Genomic DNA, 14,695 nt, shown 5'->3' on the forward strand with positions numbered 1-14,695 from the left:
AAGGGGCCCCCAAAATTGCTTTGCCCCAGGCCCCCTGAATCCTCTGGGCGGCCCTGGGTATTTGTTTTTGTATGTTTTTAAACTAAGTCTTTTTTTTTTTTCCTACAGAGCTAAAATGCTCAGTATTTGATGACTGTAGGAAGGAAGAACGGAAGGTCTAGTTCATTTTGCTTTTGGTAACACTTTAGAATGACTAAAAGCAATAGTCTGCGTCATTAAGTACACTAACCCTATTTCTTTGCTCACCTGAGATTTCTTCACAACACTTTCATTAAATGACCTGTAGCAGATGGACAAATGGATTTGTCTTCTGGTTTCCTACTGATGTAGAAAGAAGACCTGAAAGGTGATTCTGTTGGTTTTTAATCTTTAGAAATTTGGGTCTTGTCTCTTCCCCTATTTTCCTGAAAGACACAACAGCCTCGCTTGTTTCTCTGTAACTTCCCATTGATTGATTTCCACTGGTGGGTATGCTGTGTTGTTGGCCTTCTGTGGTATGCTTATGCTGCAGTTAAAAACCCGCAGCTGGCCTGTGCCAGCTGACTTGGGCTCAGGGCAAGGGGTCGTTTAATTGCGGTGCAGAAGTTCGGGCTTGGACTACAGTCCGAGCCCTGAGACGTTCCCACCTGGCAGGGTCCTGGAGCCCGGGCTCCAGCCTGAGCCCGAACAGCTGCACCGCAATTAAACAACTCCTTAGCCCAAGCCCCATGAGTCTAAGTCAGCACAGGTCAGACCCTGGTTTTTAATTGCAGTGTAGACGTACACACAACAGGCTTAAAACAGGGGTGGCCAACCTGAGCCTGAGAAGCAGCCAGAATTTACCAATGTACATTGCCAAAGAGCCACAGTAATATGTCAGCACCCGCCCCCCATCAGCTCCCTTCACCCCGCTGCTCCCAGAGCCTCCCACCCACCGGCAGCCCCGCCGATCAGCCCCTCCCCCTCCCTCCCTGCACCTCCCGATCAGCTGTTTCGTGGCATGCAGGAGGCTCGGAGGGGGAGGAGCGAGGGCACGGCAGGCTCAGGGGAGGGGGCGGGAAGGGGGGAGTGGGGGTGGGGCCTATGGCAGGGCCAGGGGTGAGCACCCCCTCCCCCCCCGGCACATTGGAAAGTTGGCGCCTGTAGCTCCAGCCCCGGAGTCGGTGCCTGTACAAGGAGCCGCAAACACCCCTACCCCGATATAACGCTGTCCTCGGGAGCCAAAAAATCTTACTGTGTTATAGGTGAAACCGCGTTATGTCGAACTTGCTTTGATCCGCCGGAGCGCGCAGCCGCCCCCCCCCCCCGGGAGCGCTGCTTTACTGCGTTATATCCGAATTCGTGTTCTATTGGGTGGTGTTCTATTGGGGCAGAGGTGTATTAACTCCTGAAGAGCCACAGGTGGCTCCGGAGCGACAGGTTGGCCGCCCCTGAGCTAAGGTTTCTCTGGGCTGCCTGGGTCCCCTGGCTGCATCAGTGCGAGCAGCTCCCCTTCCTCAAGAGCTGGGCCTCGGAAGCAGGCAGCAAGCCATGGAAACGCCCAGACACAGCTGAGGTTAGGCAGCAGCTTTCTCGCCAGAGCCAGAGATCCGCCCAGAGACACGGGGCCCCACTCCGCGCCGGAGCCTGGGAGCATCCAAGCAGCTGTCTGGGCCTCGAAGGGGGGTGAGCAGCTGGCCTTGGTGCTCGGGCCATGCCACGTGCCGGGGGAGCATCTGGAGACATGCCATGTGGCACGTGAGTGTCTGGGACCATGCTGCATGGTGGGGGAGCATCCAGGGCTGTGCCACATGGCGGGGGAAGGTCCACGGCTGTGCCACACGGCGGAGGAGGGTCCGCGGCTGTGCCACACGGTGGGAGAGCTGTTTGTCAGCTGAGCCCTGGAACTGGTCCATCTAGCAAACCACAGCAACGTGGCATTAGTCGTGCCTGCACCAGGGAGCCTGGGGGCCAGATGGGAGGGGACAAGACAGTCAGAGCAGCTGGGACCCTGCCTGGCCCTTGTGAAAAAAGGGACGACACCATATGTCGTAGGGCGCACGGGTGGAAACAGCCCATGCAATGCATTGTAAGGTGCCGGGGGCACTTGCACGCACCGTATCGCACACTGGTGCAGGCGGGCACACGCTGCGCTGGGTGAGTGAAGGGTGCAAGGGGCAGGGAGACGCGGGCTCAGTGCACCAGGCTGAAAGATGTTTGCATCCACATGCTACCTTCCCGCCCCGTGGCTCCCACCCCTTCGCTCCATCATGCCCTTGCCCTTGTCTCTCCCCCCGCCTGCAACGGATTGGGGCCTTTGTCTCCACCGTGCCCCAGGCCCTGGCTCCAGTCAGGCTGGAGCGGGTCTGACTCTGCCATGCCCCAGTTCTTCAGGCTGGCATTCAAAGGGGCCCAAGGACCACCAGCCCCTTCACAAATCCCAGCCCAGCTGCAGTGTGGCACTAGCTGGCAAGGCTGCTTTTCGTGGGGCTTCTTGGCCTGTTGGTATGGTGCCGGCCGCCCCAGGTGGAAGTCCCATCTGAGCTACCCTGGAGGCGCCCGGAGGAGCTCCAGCGTTGCCCTGGTGGTTGTGAACGGTCAGTGTTGTTTAGAGGTCCTGCCTTTTGGATCACAGATGGACACACGTCTGGGCCCCTCAACTTCCCCTGTGATCACCCGTTCCCTCTCGCCCTCGCCTCGGGCTACAGCTTAGAGGAGACGCTGTCCAAGTTCTGTGGTCCAGAGGACACCCTTCCACCGGCCTCTAGGTCCTTGCCTGCTCAGCGTCACTAGCAAGAGCCAGCTGTGGGCGTTCCATGCGATAGCAGGGCGGGAGAGTTCTGATTCCAGGCTGTCTGCTGGGCGAGCAGAGCGGTTTCACTGTGAAATCGGCTAATCAACCCCAGAGTCCTGCTGCAGAACCAGACGCAAGGAAAGTGGATTCAGCTCGAATTCCTTCCTCCCACAAGCCAACCTTAGAACGAAAGTGACACAAGGCCGGGGGGCGGGCGGGGAGCCTTGATCTCTGCTTGATCCGTCAGCTATGGAATTGTTCTTGGGTTCTCCACCGGGCCGTGATCCCGAACACCCGGGAGCCACATGCTCGGGGGATGCCTTTGCAGCCACTCAAGGCTCCTTGTGTCATTTTGCTGTTTACGGGGACGTTGATCTCCAAGCCCCATCCCCTCAAAAAAACCCACCCTCTCTCCTGGCACCCTTAGGGGTCCGCTTGGATCTACATCGGCTAAAGTTCATCCTGAGTATGTTCTAGCTACGCTGCCTCCATGTGGCCTGCCCCAGCTGATTGCTGGCTCTCATAGACTGGAAGGGCCTTGCAGCCTGGACTTCCATGGTGTGCGTGCAGCACGCAGCACAACGGGGCCCTGATCTCACTCGGTGTCTGTGCAACACCCAGCAAAATGGGGGACTCGTCTCAGCCAGGGTCTGTTCTGCACCTGGAACAATGGGGGCCTGATCCTGGTTGGGGTCTGTGCAGGGCCAGAACAGCTGGGCTCCGGTCTCAGGCAGGAGCCTCTAAAACAGCCAGTTAATGACTATGATCAATTCCACATCTGCTTAACCAGGCGCACAAAGGAGCAACTTCCACTACGCTGAAAGCAGATGAAGCTGAGCTGAGCCCTACCCGTAATGGGTCTGGCTCATGACCCTTTTCTGTGCAGGGGCAGGAGGTCCCTGGGTTCACAAGGCACTGGGCTGAGAGCCACCAGCTCATTTCAAGTGATCCGGTGAGCTGCCATCAGACGGGAACAGCTCTCTGTTCCTATCAGCCTGAGCTGCATTTGCTCCAGCAGCTGGGCTGTGGGGCATTTCAGATAACCCGCATGATGGATTTGGCACTGGAGATGGCGCATGGAGCTGTTCAAGTGGTGCAGGAAGTGCACAGAGGGAAACAGCAACAGAAGCTAATGATAAAGGGTCTGGTGCAGAAGTGACGAGGGGCTGTGGGCGGTGTGACTCAGGGTGTCCACCACTATAACCTCGCCAATCTAGACTGACATGACAAGTCACACGCCAGTAGAGGCCGGGCGGTGAATGGGCTGTGTGAGTTGGAGAGAAAGAAGAGAAACACATTGTTCAGTGGCGATCACTGATTTGTGAGAAACGGAGGACAACATCCTGCAGGTGAGATAGATCTATCTATCTATCTATCTATCTATCTATCTATCTATCTATCTATCTATCTATCTATCCCCATGCAAATGTTAGGAACCATTAGGAAAGGGATACACATAAGAATGGCCATACTGGGTCAGAGCAAAGATCCATCTAGCCCAATATCCTGTCTTCTGACAGTGGCCAATGCCAGGTGCCCCAGAGGGAATGAACAGAGCAGGCGATCCATCCCCTGTCGCCCATTCCCAGCTTCTGGCAAACGAAGGCTAGATAATAAGACAGAAAATATCACATTACCTCTATATAAATCCATGGTACACCCACATCTTGAATACTGTGTGCTGATCTGGTTGTCCCATCTCAGAAAAGATACACTGGACTGGACACAGAAAAGGGCAACAAAGATGATTAGGGGTATAGAACAGCTTCTATATGAAAAGAGGTTAAAAGGACGGGGACTTTTCAGCTTGGAAAAGAGACGACTAAGGAACAATATGATAGAGGTTTATATAATCTTGACTGGTGTGGAGAAAGTGAATAAAGAATTTTTATTTACTCCTCATAACACAAGAACAGGGGTCTCTAAATGAAATTAACAGGCAGCAGGCTTAAAACAAACAAAAGAAAGGACTTTTTCATACAACGCACAGTCAATCTGTGGAACTCCTTGCCAGAGGACGTGGTGAAGGCCAATACTATAACAGGGTTCAAAAAAGAACTCGATACGTTTCTGGAGGATAGGTCCAGGATGGACAGGGATGCAACCCCATCCTCCCTAGCCTCTGTTTGCCAGAAGCTGGGAGTGGACAAGCGGGGATTGATCACTCCATGATTGTCTGTTCTGTTCATTCCCTCTGAAGCACCTGGCATTGGCTGTTGTCGGAAGACAGGATGCTGGGCTAGATGGACCATTGGTCTGACCCAGTATGGCCGTTCTTATATTCTTAAATCTATGTATCTATCATCACTGCAGTATCTCAGTGCGTCCCCAGTAAGGTGCCACGGTTCCATTTCCCAATGCCTTTTCTGTGACGCTTCCTTTAGTCTGGCATAATTTTAATTTAAAAAAATACAAAACTTTTCTTGACTAATTTTTCAAGAGAAATCCTCAAACCAACTCATCCTCCCCTGCCCCCTGCAATGGGCAAGGCCAGCTGTCCCACAGGAAGGCATGCAGTAGTTGTAGCCTTGTTGGTTCCCCAGAAATGCCAACCGATAAGCCTGGGGCTTCATGCTCTCAGCTTCCCTTTGCTTTCTTTAAATGTTGACACTGAGTTTAGCTTGTTCCTAGCGGCATTTTCAGGCCGGGTCACAGGGGCAGCTCCAGGTCAGTTTCTGACCTTTAATGGAGGGGAGAACCTGCTGTTGGATTTGAACCGGGTGTTCGCCATGGATTAGCATGGTTGACAATTTGCTACGGAAGCTTGGCAGAATTCGATTTTCATTTTTTGGCCATTTCTATGGCTAAGATTGATGGTTATTTTAAGCATTTTGTAGAGGTTTATCGATTTAGATGGTCACAGTTGTGGGAAACGGCAGTGATTTTGAGTAGGGTGACCAGATGTCCAGACTTTATAGGGACAGTCCTGATTTGTGGGTCGTTTTCTTATATAGGCTCCTATTACCCCCCACTCCCTGTCCCAATTTTTCACATTTGCTGTCTGGTCACCTTAATTTGAAGTCGCAGGGTCCTCGCCTCAGCACCTCCCTGTTCCTAAGATAAACATGTTATAGGGATCATGGGCTGGGGGCCAGCTCCCCCCCTCAACTAAAGGGGGCCCTGCTCCAAGTGCTGGCGAACATCGTGATTTACACTAATGTATCCAATATGTTCTCAAGCAGCTTTTTTCTTACTTTGCCTCTCTGTCAATGTCAGTGATTATCGCTGGAAATGTTTTTGCAGTAGTTTGCGAGCATCCGGTGAAATCAGCATTTACTAATAACAATAAAAACTTTCCAAGCCTGCTCATATGATCTGTAACCTGTTCAGAGAGGATAAAAATGACTGATAAGCTATTGAGACAGATGCCAGCTGGATGGAATTTCTCCGGGCAGCCATCCTGGGAACTCCCTTGTCTCGCTTTGCCAGCTAGGAAGGAAGCAAGGAGAATTTGCCCCCAATCAGCCTCTGCTGGGTTAAGAAGGGAGGGAAGGTGGTAGGGGCCGGAGAGGAATGACTGCCCTATTGGCGAGCGTGCGGGATAGGGGAGGGAATGATGATGGGCAGGAAGGGAAAACTCCCACTGCTATTTCCAGATTCTTCTAAGGATCCAGCTACGTCCTTCTTCAGGTTGGGTCTGAGCTTTGCAGCTATCCCCGGTCTCTGAACTTGGAGGGAGGGGCTCGCCCCTCCAGACCAGGACTGCTCCCTGGTGCAGTTTGCTTGGGGTTTGGCGAGGTTCCCCTCCTGTTTGCATGGAGTGACCCCTTCTGCCTTTTTTCTCCCTCTCTCAGGTCAGGGGAAGCAGAGCTGCAATAACGGCAGGTGGAGATGGGGCGCGATCTGCTGCACCTGGGATTCCTCCTCACAGTTCTCCAGCAGCTAGGTAAATACTGGGCGTGTCACCGCACGGCTGTTCTGTCTGTGTGGGATCGGGATGGGGTCCCATGTGGGTCACGGTCTTCATCTAGAGCCCAGCACGCAGGGATCTGAGAGTGCTCTGCAGGCAGTAGTTCACAACACCCCTATTCTATTCTATTCTATTCTATTCTATTCAGGTCCCTGTGCCCAGCCCATCACTGTGGTACCCGATCAACGCACAACCTCCCTGGGAGGCAGGTTAATATTAGAGCTGGCTGCCACTTTGAAACAGAATTTTGTTGCTGTTGTCCCAAACCAGCCCTGTCCTGGCCACAGAGCTCACTTACCCACCCCAGCTGTGCTCATCCGCATAAGATCTTTTAATGCTCTGCCAGGCATGGCTGAGGCTAGTTGAAATAAGGTGTTTTACACACAGCGCCACCTAATGGCTGAACAGTATAATACAGTTTAACGTTCCATTAGGTCTCCCCCTTTTCAGTTCTACATTCCCACCATTTACCACAGTTACCCTTGCATCCGACGAAGTGGGGATTCACCCACGAAAGCTCATGCTCCAAACGTCTGTTAGTCTATAAGGTGCCACAAGACTCTTTGCTGCTCTCACAGTTACCCTGCCACGCTCTCTTTGAAGTTCAGTACGGATCAGGCTGTTGAGTGTCTCTGAATCGTGCTGGTTTCCTAATTACAGAACCTGAACATGGCTGGCCGTTAGTTATAGAATCATAGAATCATAGAACTTAAGATCAGAAGGGACCATTATGATCATCTAGTCTGACCTCCCGCAAGATGCAGGCCACAAAAGCTGACCCACCCACTCCTGAAATAATTCTCTCCCTTGACTCAGATGTTGAAGTCCCCAAATCCTGATTTAAAGACTTCAAGTAGCAGATAATCCTCCAGCAAGCGACCCCTGCCCCATGCTGCGGAGGAAGGCGAAAAACCTCCAGGGCCACTGCCAATCTACCCTGGAGGAAAATTCCTTCCCGACCCCAAATATGGCGATCAGCTGAACCCTGAGCATGCGGGCAAGACTTTCCAGCCAGACACTCAGGAAAAAGACTTTCAATATCCCAACATTGACCCTCGGTACTAATTACCAGTGGTCGCACGTTATTGACCTATTGACTAAATCACGTTATCCTATCAAACCATTCCCTCCATAAACTTATCAAGCTTAATCTTAAAGCCAGAGAGGTCCTTTGCCCCCACTGTTTCCCTCAGTAGGCTGTTCCAGAATTTCACTCCCCTGATGGTTAGAAACCTTCGTCTAATTTCAAGCCTAAACTTCCCGACTGCCAATTTATATCCATTTGTTCTCGTGTCCACATTAGTACTGAGCTGAAATAATTCCTCTCCCTCCCTGGTATTTATCCCTCTGATATATTTAAAGAGAGTTACGACTGGCTGTGGTCGGTTTAGAATCCTTGAGACTTCTTCGTGTTCTGCATCTGCCACCTGTAGCAGTTGCTCTGCTGATTGTTCCTGCTGAGGAACAAAGTGTGGGTGCTGATGGTTTCTGCTGAACTCTTCACCGTCAGTCTCGGTCACATAGGATCTAGGCACTTTTTATGACAGCGGGCGTTGTCCATCCTTTTTCTCTATCCGATTTGGCATGAACACGGGCACCAGGTTCCAGACCCAGCAGTTCTCTAACCGAGCAGGGTCTGTTGTATAAGTGTTCCCAAGCTCTTTTAGCTTTTTTTATCTGATTTGAGACAAGGAACATGGGCCCTGGTCATTGCAGACCCCTTGTGCCTTTCCTCCAGGCCAGGCTCTTCATGCCAGTGTCCTGATTCCCAGATCAGCCTCCTTCCCCCACCCCTACCCCCACCTGGACCCAGGTTTCTTCTCCACTTAATTTTGCTTGGTGTTGCTGTGCACTGATGAGCAGCGGCCGTGTCCCATCCAGAGGTGGCTGCCTGTCTGGGGTGTTTGGAGCGACTCTCAGGCTGGGTGCATGGCTGGTAAAGCATGGAGGGCTCCTTCAGGTGAAACGGGAGTGCTTCAGTAAGCTCTGTTCTGCTTGGGTCGTTGCATTAAATCCTGTTGCCATTAATTCAGTCGCTTCGTCTGTGTCTTCTCCATGGAGTTATTTGATGAGGGGAGAGGGGCACAGCCCTAGGCTGCCTGGCTTACTGGGACGTTGCAGTTCTGGTGCCGTGGTGGTGACAAGGCCATAGGACTGGTTCGTTCTGGTGGCATAGTGGGGGGGGGGGAGGGCACAGGACTGACGTGCTGGGACTGTGTAGTTCAGGTAGTATGGTTGTGGCGAGGGCCATAGGATTGACTCGCTGGGATGGTGTAGTTCTGGTGTATGGTGGTGGTGGTGACAAGGCCATAGGAACGGCTCAGTAGTAGCCAGAGGCCCTGGTCAGGATCAGTTTCAGTTAGACCTGGCTCCTGTTCACCAGGGTTGTGACTTTGCTCTGCTGTTCCCTAGCTTGCCCAGCTGAGCCGTGTGGGAACACCTCCAACACCTCGCTACATGCCCTGGTGGGGGAGAACGTCGCCATGAGTTGCCCCTTCTCAGTCGACGACCCCAGAAAGGCCCCAACGGTCCAGTGGAACTATCAGAGCCAGACCAACAACACAGAAAACATCAACCTCTACACGAGCATGAATGGGAATGAGAGCCGCTCGTTCTACAGGCCGCCCTTTGAGGGCAGGACGTGGGTTAACGCCACAGGGCTGGCCCATGGCGACGCCACCCTGCACCTTGCCGGAGTCACGACGTCCGACCAAGGGAACTTCTCCTGCTGGGTGGGCCTGGTCCACGACTGTGTGTCTGTGGAGGTGCAGCTCTGGGTCAGCGGTAAGCAGGAGGGAGAGGCGAGGAGGCACGTGTTGGGTGGAGAGGCCTCCGGGCCACCTCGGCTTTCGGATTCAGCCTTGGGGAGAAGAGAGCCTGAGAGTGAGTGTCCATTTGAGCTCATCCCCGCCCCCAGTGGGCGCCATACGGCCTGTCTGAACCTGGCAACATGTGTGTAGCAGGGAGCCAGGCCCTTCTATGTACAAACACAGCCCCAACTTCCCAGAGTATCTAAGCTGCTCCCCATCCTTAATCCCAACCCCCCTTGTGTGGCTGGCCCGGGCTGTCTACCCCATTGCACAGCTGGGAAACTGAGGCACAGAGTGACACAGAGGATGTCTGCATTGCACACAGTGTGCGGGATTGCAGCCCATGGAAGTCATGGCAGCCAGGGCTGTATAAGCTGAGACCCTGGAGGCCAACTTGACAGTACGTGAGCTAGCTACAGTCAGCTCGCTTGGGTGTGTCAATGTGTGCTGCAGTTCCACCCCCTGATGGCAGGACAGCCCTACCCTAGGGGGATTGTGGCAGAACAGGGAATTGAACCTTGATCTCCCAAATCTCTGGCTAGTGTCCTAACCACTGGGAGCACCCTGCCTCTCGTCCCTCTTTCCCGTGCCTCCCTGTTCCTGCTCGTGGCGGGTCCATGGCTCCACGGGCCCCATGCTACGACATGGCACCGTGGCACCATGATGCTCGGGTGCCGCGCGGGCTGATGACATGCCAATAGTGTGACATCCTGGCGAGGGGCAGCTCTGGACGAGCCTCAGCTCTGTGCAATGCCAGCACAACATGGCACAGCAGTGCAGACACACAGCCCCCAGACACAGCGACACGGTCCCAGAGGCCCCCACCCTATGGAAACAATCCTCTGCATGTACCTGCAGAACGTCTGCCAGGGTCTCTGGCAGCGAAGCCCCAGCTGGCTGGGATAAAACGTCTGCTGAACAGGAGCGTTGCTAGCCTAGATCCTGGGACTCCCCATGAGCCAGCAGACCAGTTTGCGCCCCACCACTCTGGGAGGTCTCGAGTAAATCAACCCTTTTCCTTCTTCTTTGCAGACCATCACCATCACCACCAGTGTAGGTTGGAGCTAGACTGCGGGCTCGCTGCCACCTGCTTCTCTGGCCTGGTGCTTTCCCTTGCCGCAGCAGTTACCTTGTGTGTGTGAGTGCAGGGACAGGGGCTCGACCCCAACTGGGATGTGGCTGTGAAACGCTCGGAAGCTGCCGTGTGATCGAAGGGGACAGCCGCCTCCTCAAACACGCCAGCCTCTCACACATCCCAGTGCGGCAGATGGCATGGGGCCCTCCAAGCCAGGCTGGCACATGAAACATACACCACTGGGACACTGAGCGCTTTGTACACTGAACCACTACCCTGGCACCGCTTTGCTTCCGTGAAGACACGACCTGCACCGACGGGAGGGGTTGTCCCATCGCTGTAGATCAGGGGTCGGCAACCTTTCAGAAGTGGTGTGCCGAGTCTTCATTTATTCACTCTGATTTAAGGTTTCGCGTGCCAGGAATACATTTTACCGTTTTTAGAAGGTCTCTTTCTATAAGTCTATAATATATAACCATAAACTATTGTTGTTTGTAAAGTAAATAAGGTTTTTAAAATGTTTAAGAAGCTTCATTTAAAATTAAATTAAAATGCAGAGCCCCCCAGACCGGTGGCCAGGACCCGGGCAGTGTGAGTGCCACTGAAAATCAGCTCACGTGCCGCCTTCGGCACACGTGCCATAGGTTGCCTACCCCTGCTGTAGATAATCCATTTTCCCGAGAGATGGTAGCTAAGTTGATGGAAGAAGTCTCCTGTTGGCCTAGTGCTGTCTACATGGGAAGTTAGGTTGACTTAACTGTGCTGCTCGCACACCGGTGAGTGACGTAGTTATGCCGACCTAAATTTCTATTTTAGACCTGGCCTTAGGGTCACGCATTGCTCCTAGCAAGGCAGAGAGGTAGCCAGCATATGCTGCTACTGCTGGCTTACCAGCGTCCAGTACTTCCTGGCGTGAAGGGTTTTTTGCAAATGACTTTGTGCCTCAATGAGTTTCTTATCATGCAAAACAGGACAAGCACTAAGGGTCACGTTGCCCGAAGAGCTCGGAGGGTGACGGTTCTCTTCCAGCCAGAAATTGTGTGCTTGTCCCACGGGACCGTTTCTTCCTGGTAAACACAGACCGAACTCGAATCCCGTAGTATTCCCCCAAACCCCGTCTCCAAATCCAAGCAGTTAAAGGGCATGCCTCGAGATTTACTGCTCCCTTGCCACTCACAGAAAAACTCCTTCACGCAGCTGGCTTTATCAGCGAGTGCCCCTGTCATAACTATGAAGGGAAGGGTAGCAGCCCTCCTGTGTACAATACTATAAAATCCCTCCTGGCCAGAGACACCAAAATCCTTTTACCTGTAAAGGGTTAAGAAGCTCAGGTCACCTGGCTGACACCGGACCCAAAGGACCAATAAGGGGACAAGATACTTTCAAATCTTGGTGGGGGGAAGGCTCTTTGTTTTGGGGGTTGTTCGGTCTTGGGACTAAGAGGGACCAGACATCAATCCAGGTTCTCCAAATCTTTCTGAACCAGTCTCTCATATTTCAAACTTGTAAGTAACAGCCAGGCAAGGGGTATTAGTTTTATCTTTGTTTTCTCAACTTGTAAATGTGCCTTTTTGCTGAGAGGATTTACCTCTGTTTGCTGTAACTGTGAACCTAAGGCTAGAGGGGGTTCCTCTGGGCTCTTTGAATCTGATTACCCTGTAAAGTTATTTTTCCATCCTGATTTTACAAAGATGATTTTTTACCTTTCTTTCTTTAATTAAAAGCCTTCTTTTTTAAGAACCTGATTGATTTTTCCTTGTTTTAAGATCCAAGGGGGTTGGATCTGGACTCACCAGGAATTGGTCGGGGGAAAAGGAGGGGGAATGGTTAATTTCTCCTTGTTTTAAGATCCAAGGGTTTGGATCAATGTTCACCAGGGAATTGGTGGCGGGAGATATTCTGGGGGGAGGTAGACAGAGCTTCCCAAATAACTCTTAAAGGGATAGCTCAGTGGTTTGAGCATTGGCCTGCTAATTCCAGGGTTGTGAGTTCAATTCTTGAGGGGGCCATTTAGGGACCTGGGGTTTAATAAAAAAAAAACTGTCTGGGAATTTGTCCTGCTTTGAGCAGGGGGTTGAACTAGATGATCTCCTGAGGTCCCTTCCAACCCTGAGATTCTGTGATTTGGGTGGTGGCAGCCAAACCAGATCTAAGCTGGTAATTAAGCTTAGAGGTTCTCATGCAGGTCCCCACATCTGTACCCTAAAGTTCAAAGTGGGGAAGGAATCTTGACAGCCCCTCTGTGATAAATGAATCCCTCTCAGTAGCTGTTCTCTAAGCGCTCTACCTCTAAAGGGTTAAAAAGTTTTACTGCTCTGCATAGGTAAAAGGAAGTGAGTCGGCACCTGTCCAAAAGAGCCAATGGGAAGGCAAGAACCTTTTAAAATTGAAACAAGGCTCCCCTTTTGTCTGTCTGTTGTTCCCTGGGGAGAGGCGGACGGACAGAGTTCTGCTGTAAGAGCTTGGGCCAGGTATGAAAAAGTCATCAGTATCATACCTAGAAACTACTCATTAAAAAACCTCAGATATGTAAGTAGCTCAGGAAATGTCTAGAAAGACGCAATTAATTTTATTCCTTTTATTTCATTCTGGCTTATGGATTCCTCTGGGCTAACCCCAGGTGCTTTTGTTTTGCTTGTAACCTTTAAGCTGGACCTCAAGAAAGCGATTCTTGGTGCTTAATCCCTGTGGCTTTTTTTTTTAAATCTAGCAAATGCCTGAGTTCCCAGATGTATTTTGTTTAGTTTTTTTTTAAATAAAATTTACCTTTTTTAAAGAACAGAATTGGCTTTTTGTGTCCTAAGAGGTTTGTGCACATGTTGTTTAATTAGCTGGTGGCAACAGCTGATTTCTCACCCCCCTCCCCTTTCTCAGCTCTTCCCCAGAGGGGTGTGTGTGAAAGGGCTTGAGGGTGCCCCACAGGAAGGAATTCCCAAGTGAGCCTTCCAGGTCTCTCAAAGGGGTTCTGCACTTGGGTGGTGGCAGCATCTACCCATCCAAGGTCAGAGAGAAGCTGTAACCTTGGGAGTTTCATACAAGCCTGGAGTGGCCAGTATTAATTTTTAGAGGCCTTGCGGGCCCCCACCTTCTGCACTTGAAGTGCCAGACTGGGGAATCAGCCTTGACACCCTCCATCTAGCTCACTCCCACAATGACCTTCCGGAGTTTGGAAATGTGCCGGCTGCGCAATGAGAGTGTGCCAGGGATCCGGGCTTGTGCCAAGGCAGCGGCTCGTCTGTAGTTACCAGGCGTTCCGATGGGCGAGGGGAAAACCTGGGATGTTCCAGCTGCCCTCAGAGATGTTCTTGGGACAGTGGGATGTTACATGATGAAGCAGGACGGGTTATCTCTTTGCTGCTCTTGACAGCTGCTGTCCAGGCCAAGGGTCCATAAACCAGCAAATGCCACTGCTTTCTGTGCTGTGGATCCGTAAAGCAGGGGACCGTCCGCTTCCTCTCTGCTCCGTGCCGGGGGGTGAGATGGAGGGATCTAAAAGGATTCACTAGCTCTCCCCTTCCCCACACTCTGATACTGAGGGGGAGATGTAATGGGGGAAACTCGCTCTCCCTGACCTTCTGCTCTATCTCCCAGCGGGATCCCAAGAACCCACTCATTCTGCTGGCTGTCTCCGATATCCTGGGATCTAAAGGGACCAGTCAGTCTGTCTGCTCAGTCCTGCGAGGGGATGGACAGCAGGGTTGAAATGCTCGACTTGGTCCCACCGCCATAACACCCAAAGAGTGAGTAGCCACATGCTGTGAGCAGAGCGTCACCCCCTGCGGTCTGTAGTTGAGAAAGACACTGGACAGACAAACTGAGACAGTTGGAGCAGGAAACCTCGTGAAAGGACCGGCCAAAGCAAGAATGGTTCAGCCTCTTGGCAACAGTGTCAGGAAACAGTGTTCATTTAGCGGGGAAACGAAATAAATTCTTTGCTTCAGTCTTCACAGCTGATGATGTTAGGGAGATTCCCAAACCTGAGTCATCCTTTGTAGGTGACAAATCTGAGGAATTGTCACAGATTGAAGTGTCACTAGAGGAAGATTTGGAATTAACTGATAACAGTAACAAGTCACCCAAGAGTTCTGAAAGAACTCAAATGTGACATTGCGGAATGTAGCAGGGTGATCCCCTGCTCCTGCCCTGAA

General features: G+C 52.1%; 1 protein-coding gene across 3 annotated transcripts; it reads left to right on the forward strand.

Moving 5' to 3' along the window:
• The first annotated feature begins 3,925 nt into the window (after window positions 1-3,925).
• On the forward strand, window positions 3,926-10,991 carry LOC120389983. Of its 3 annotated transcripts, none has more exons than XM_039512161.1 (4): window positions 3,926-4,101; window positions 6,547-6,638; window positions 9,075-9,545; window positions 10,505-10,991. In XM_039512161.1, the coding sequence occupies exons 2-4, from the start codon at window positions 6,584-6,586 to the stop codon at window positions 10,612-10,614; spliced, it is 636 nt and encodes a 211-aa protein (XP_039368095.1). In that variant the 5' UTR covers window positions 3,926-4,101; window positions 6,547-6,583; the 3' UTR covers window positions 10,615-10,991. The 3 variants fall into 3 exon arrangements, with proteins under 3 accessions (XP_039368095.1, XP_039368097.1, XP_039368096.1); XM_039512163.1 differs by having other exon boundaries at window positions 3,942-4,101; window positions 9,075-9,446; XM_039512162.1 differs by lacking the exon at window positions 3,926-4,101 and adding an exon at window positions 6,333-6,382.
• The last annotated feature ends 3,704 nt before the right edge of the window (window positions 10,992-14,695 follow it).

Source organism: Mauremys reevesii, linkage group 24 (assembly GCF_016161935.1).
Source record: "Mauremys reevesii isolate NIE-2019 linkage group 24, ASM1616193v1, whole genome shotgun sequence".
In the NCBI taxonomy this organism is placed as follows: Eukaryota; Metazoa; Chordata; order Testudines; family Geoemydidae; genus Mauremys; species Mauremys reevesii.

Coding starts and splice junctions, on each gene's coding strand:
- LOC120389983 (XM_039512161.1), top strand. CDS start 6,584: ATGGGGCGCGATCTGCTGCACCTGGGATTCCTCCTCACAGTTCTCCAG. Junction 6,639..9,074: donor CACAGTTCTCCAGCAGCTAG/GTAAATACTGGG, acceptor GCTGTTCCCTAG/CTTGCCCAGCTGAGCCGTGT. Junction 9,546..10,504: donor GGGGAGAAGAGAGCCTGAGA/GTGAGTGTCCAT, acceptor TCTTCTTTGCAG/ACCATCACCATCACCACCAG.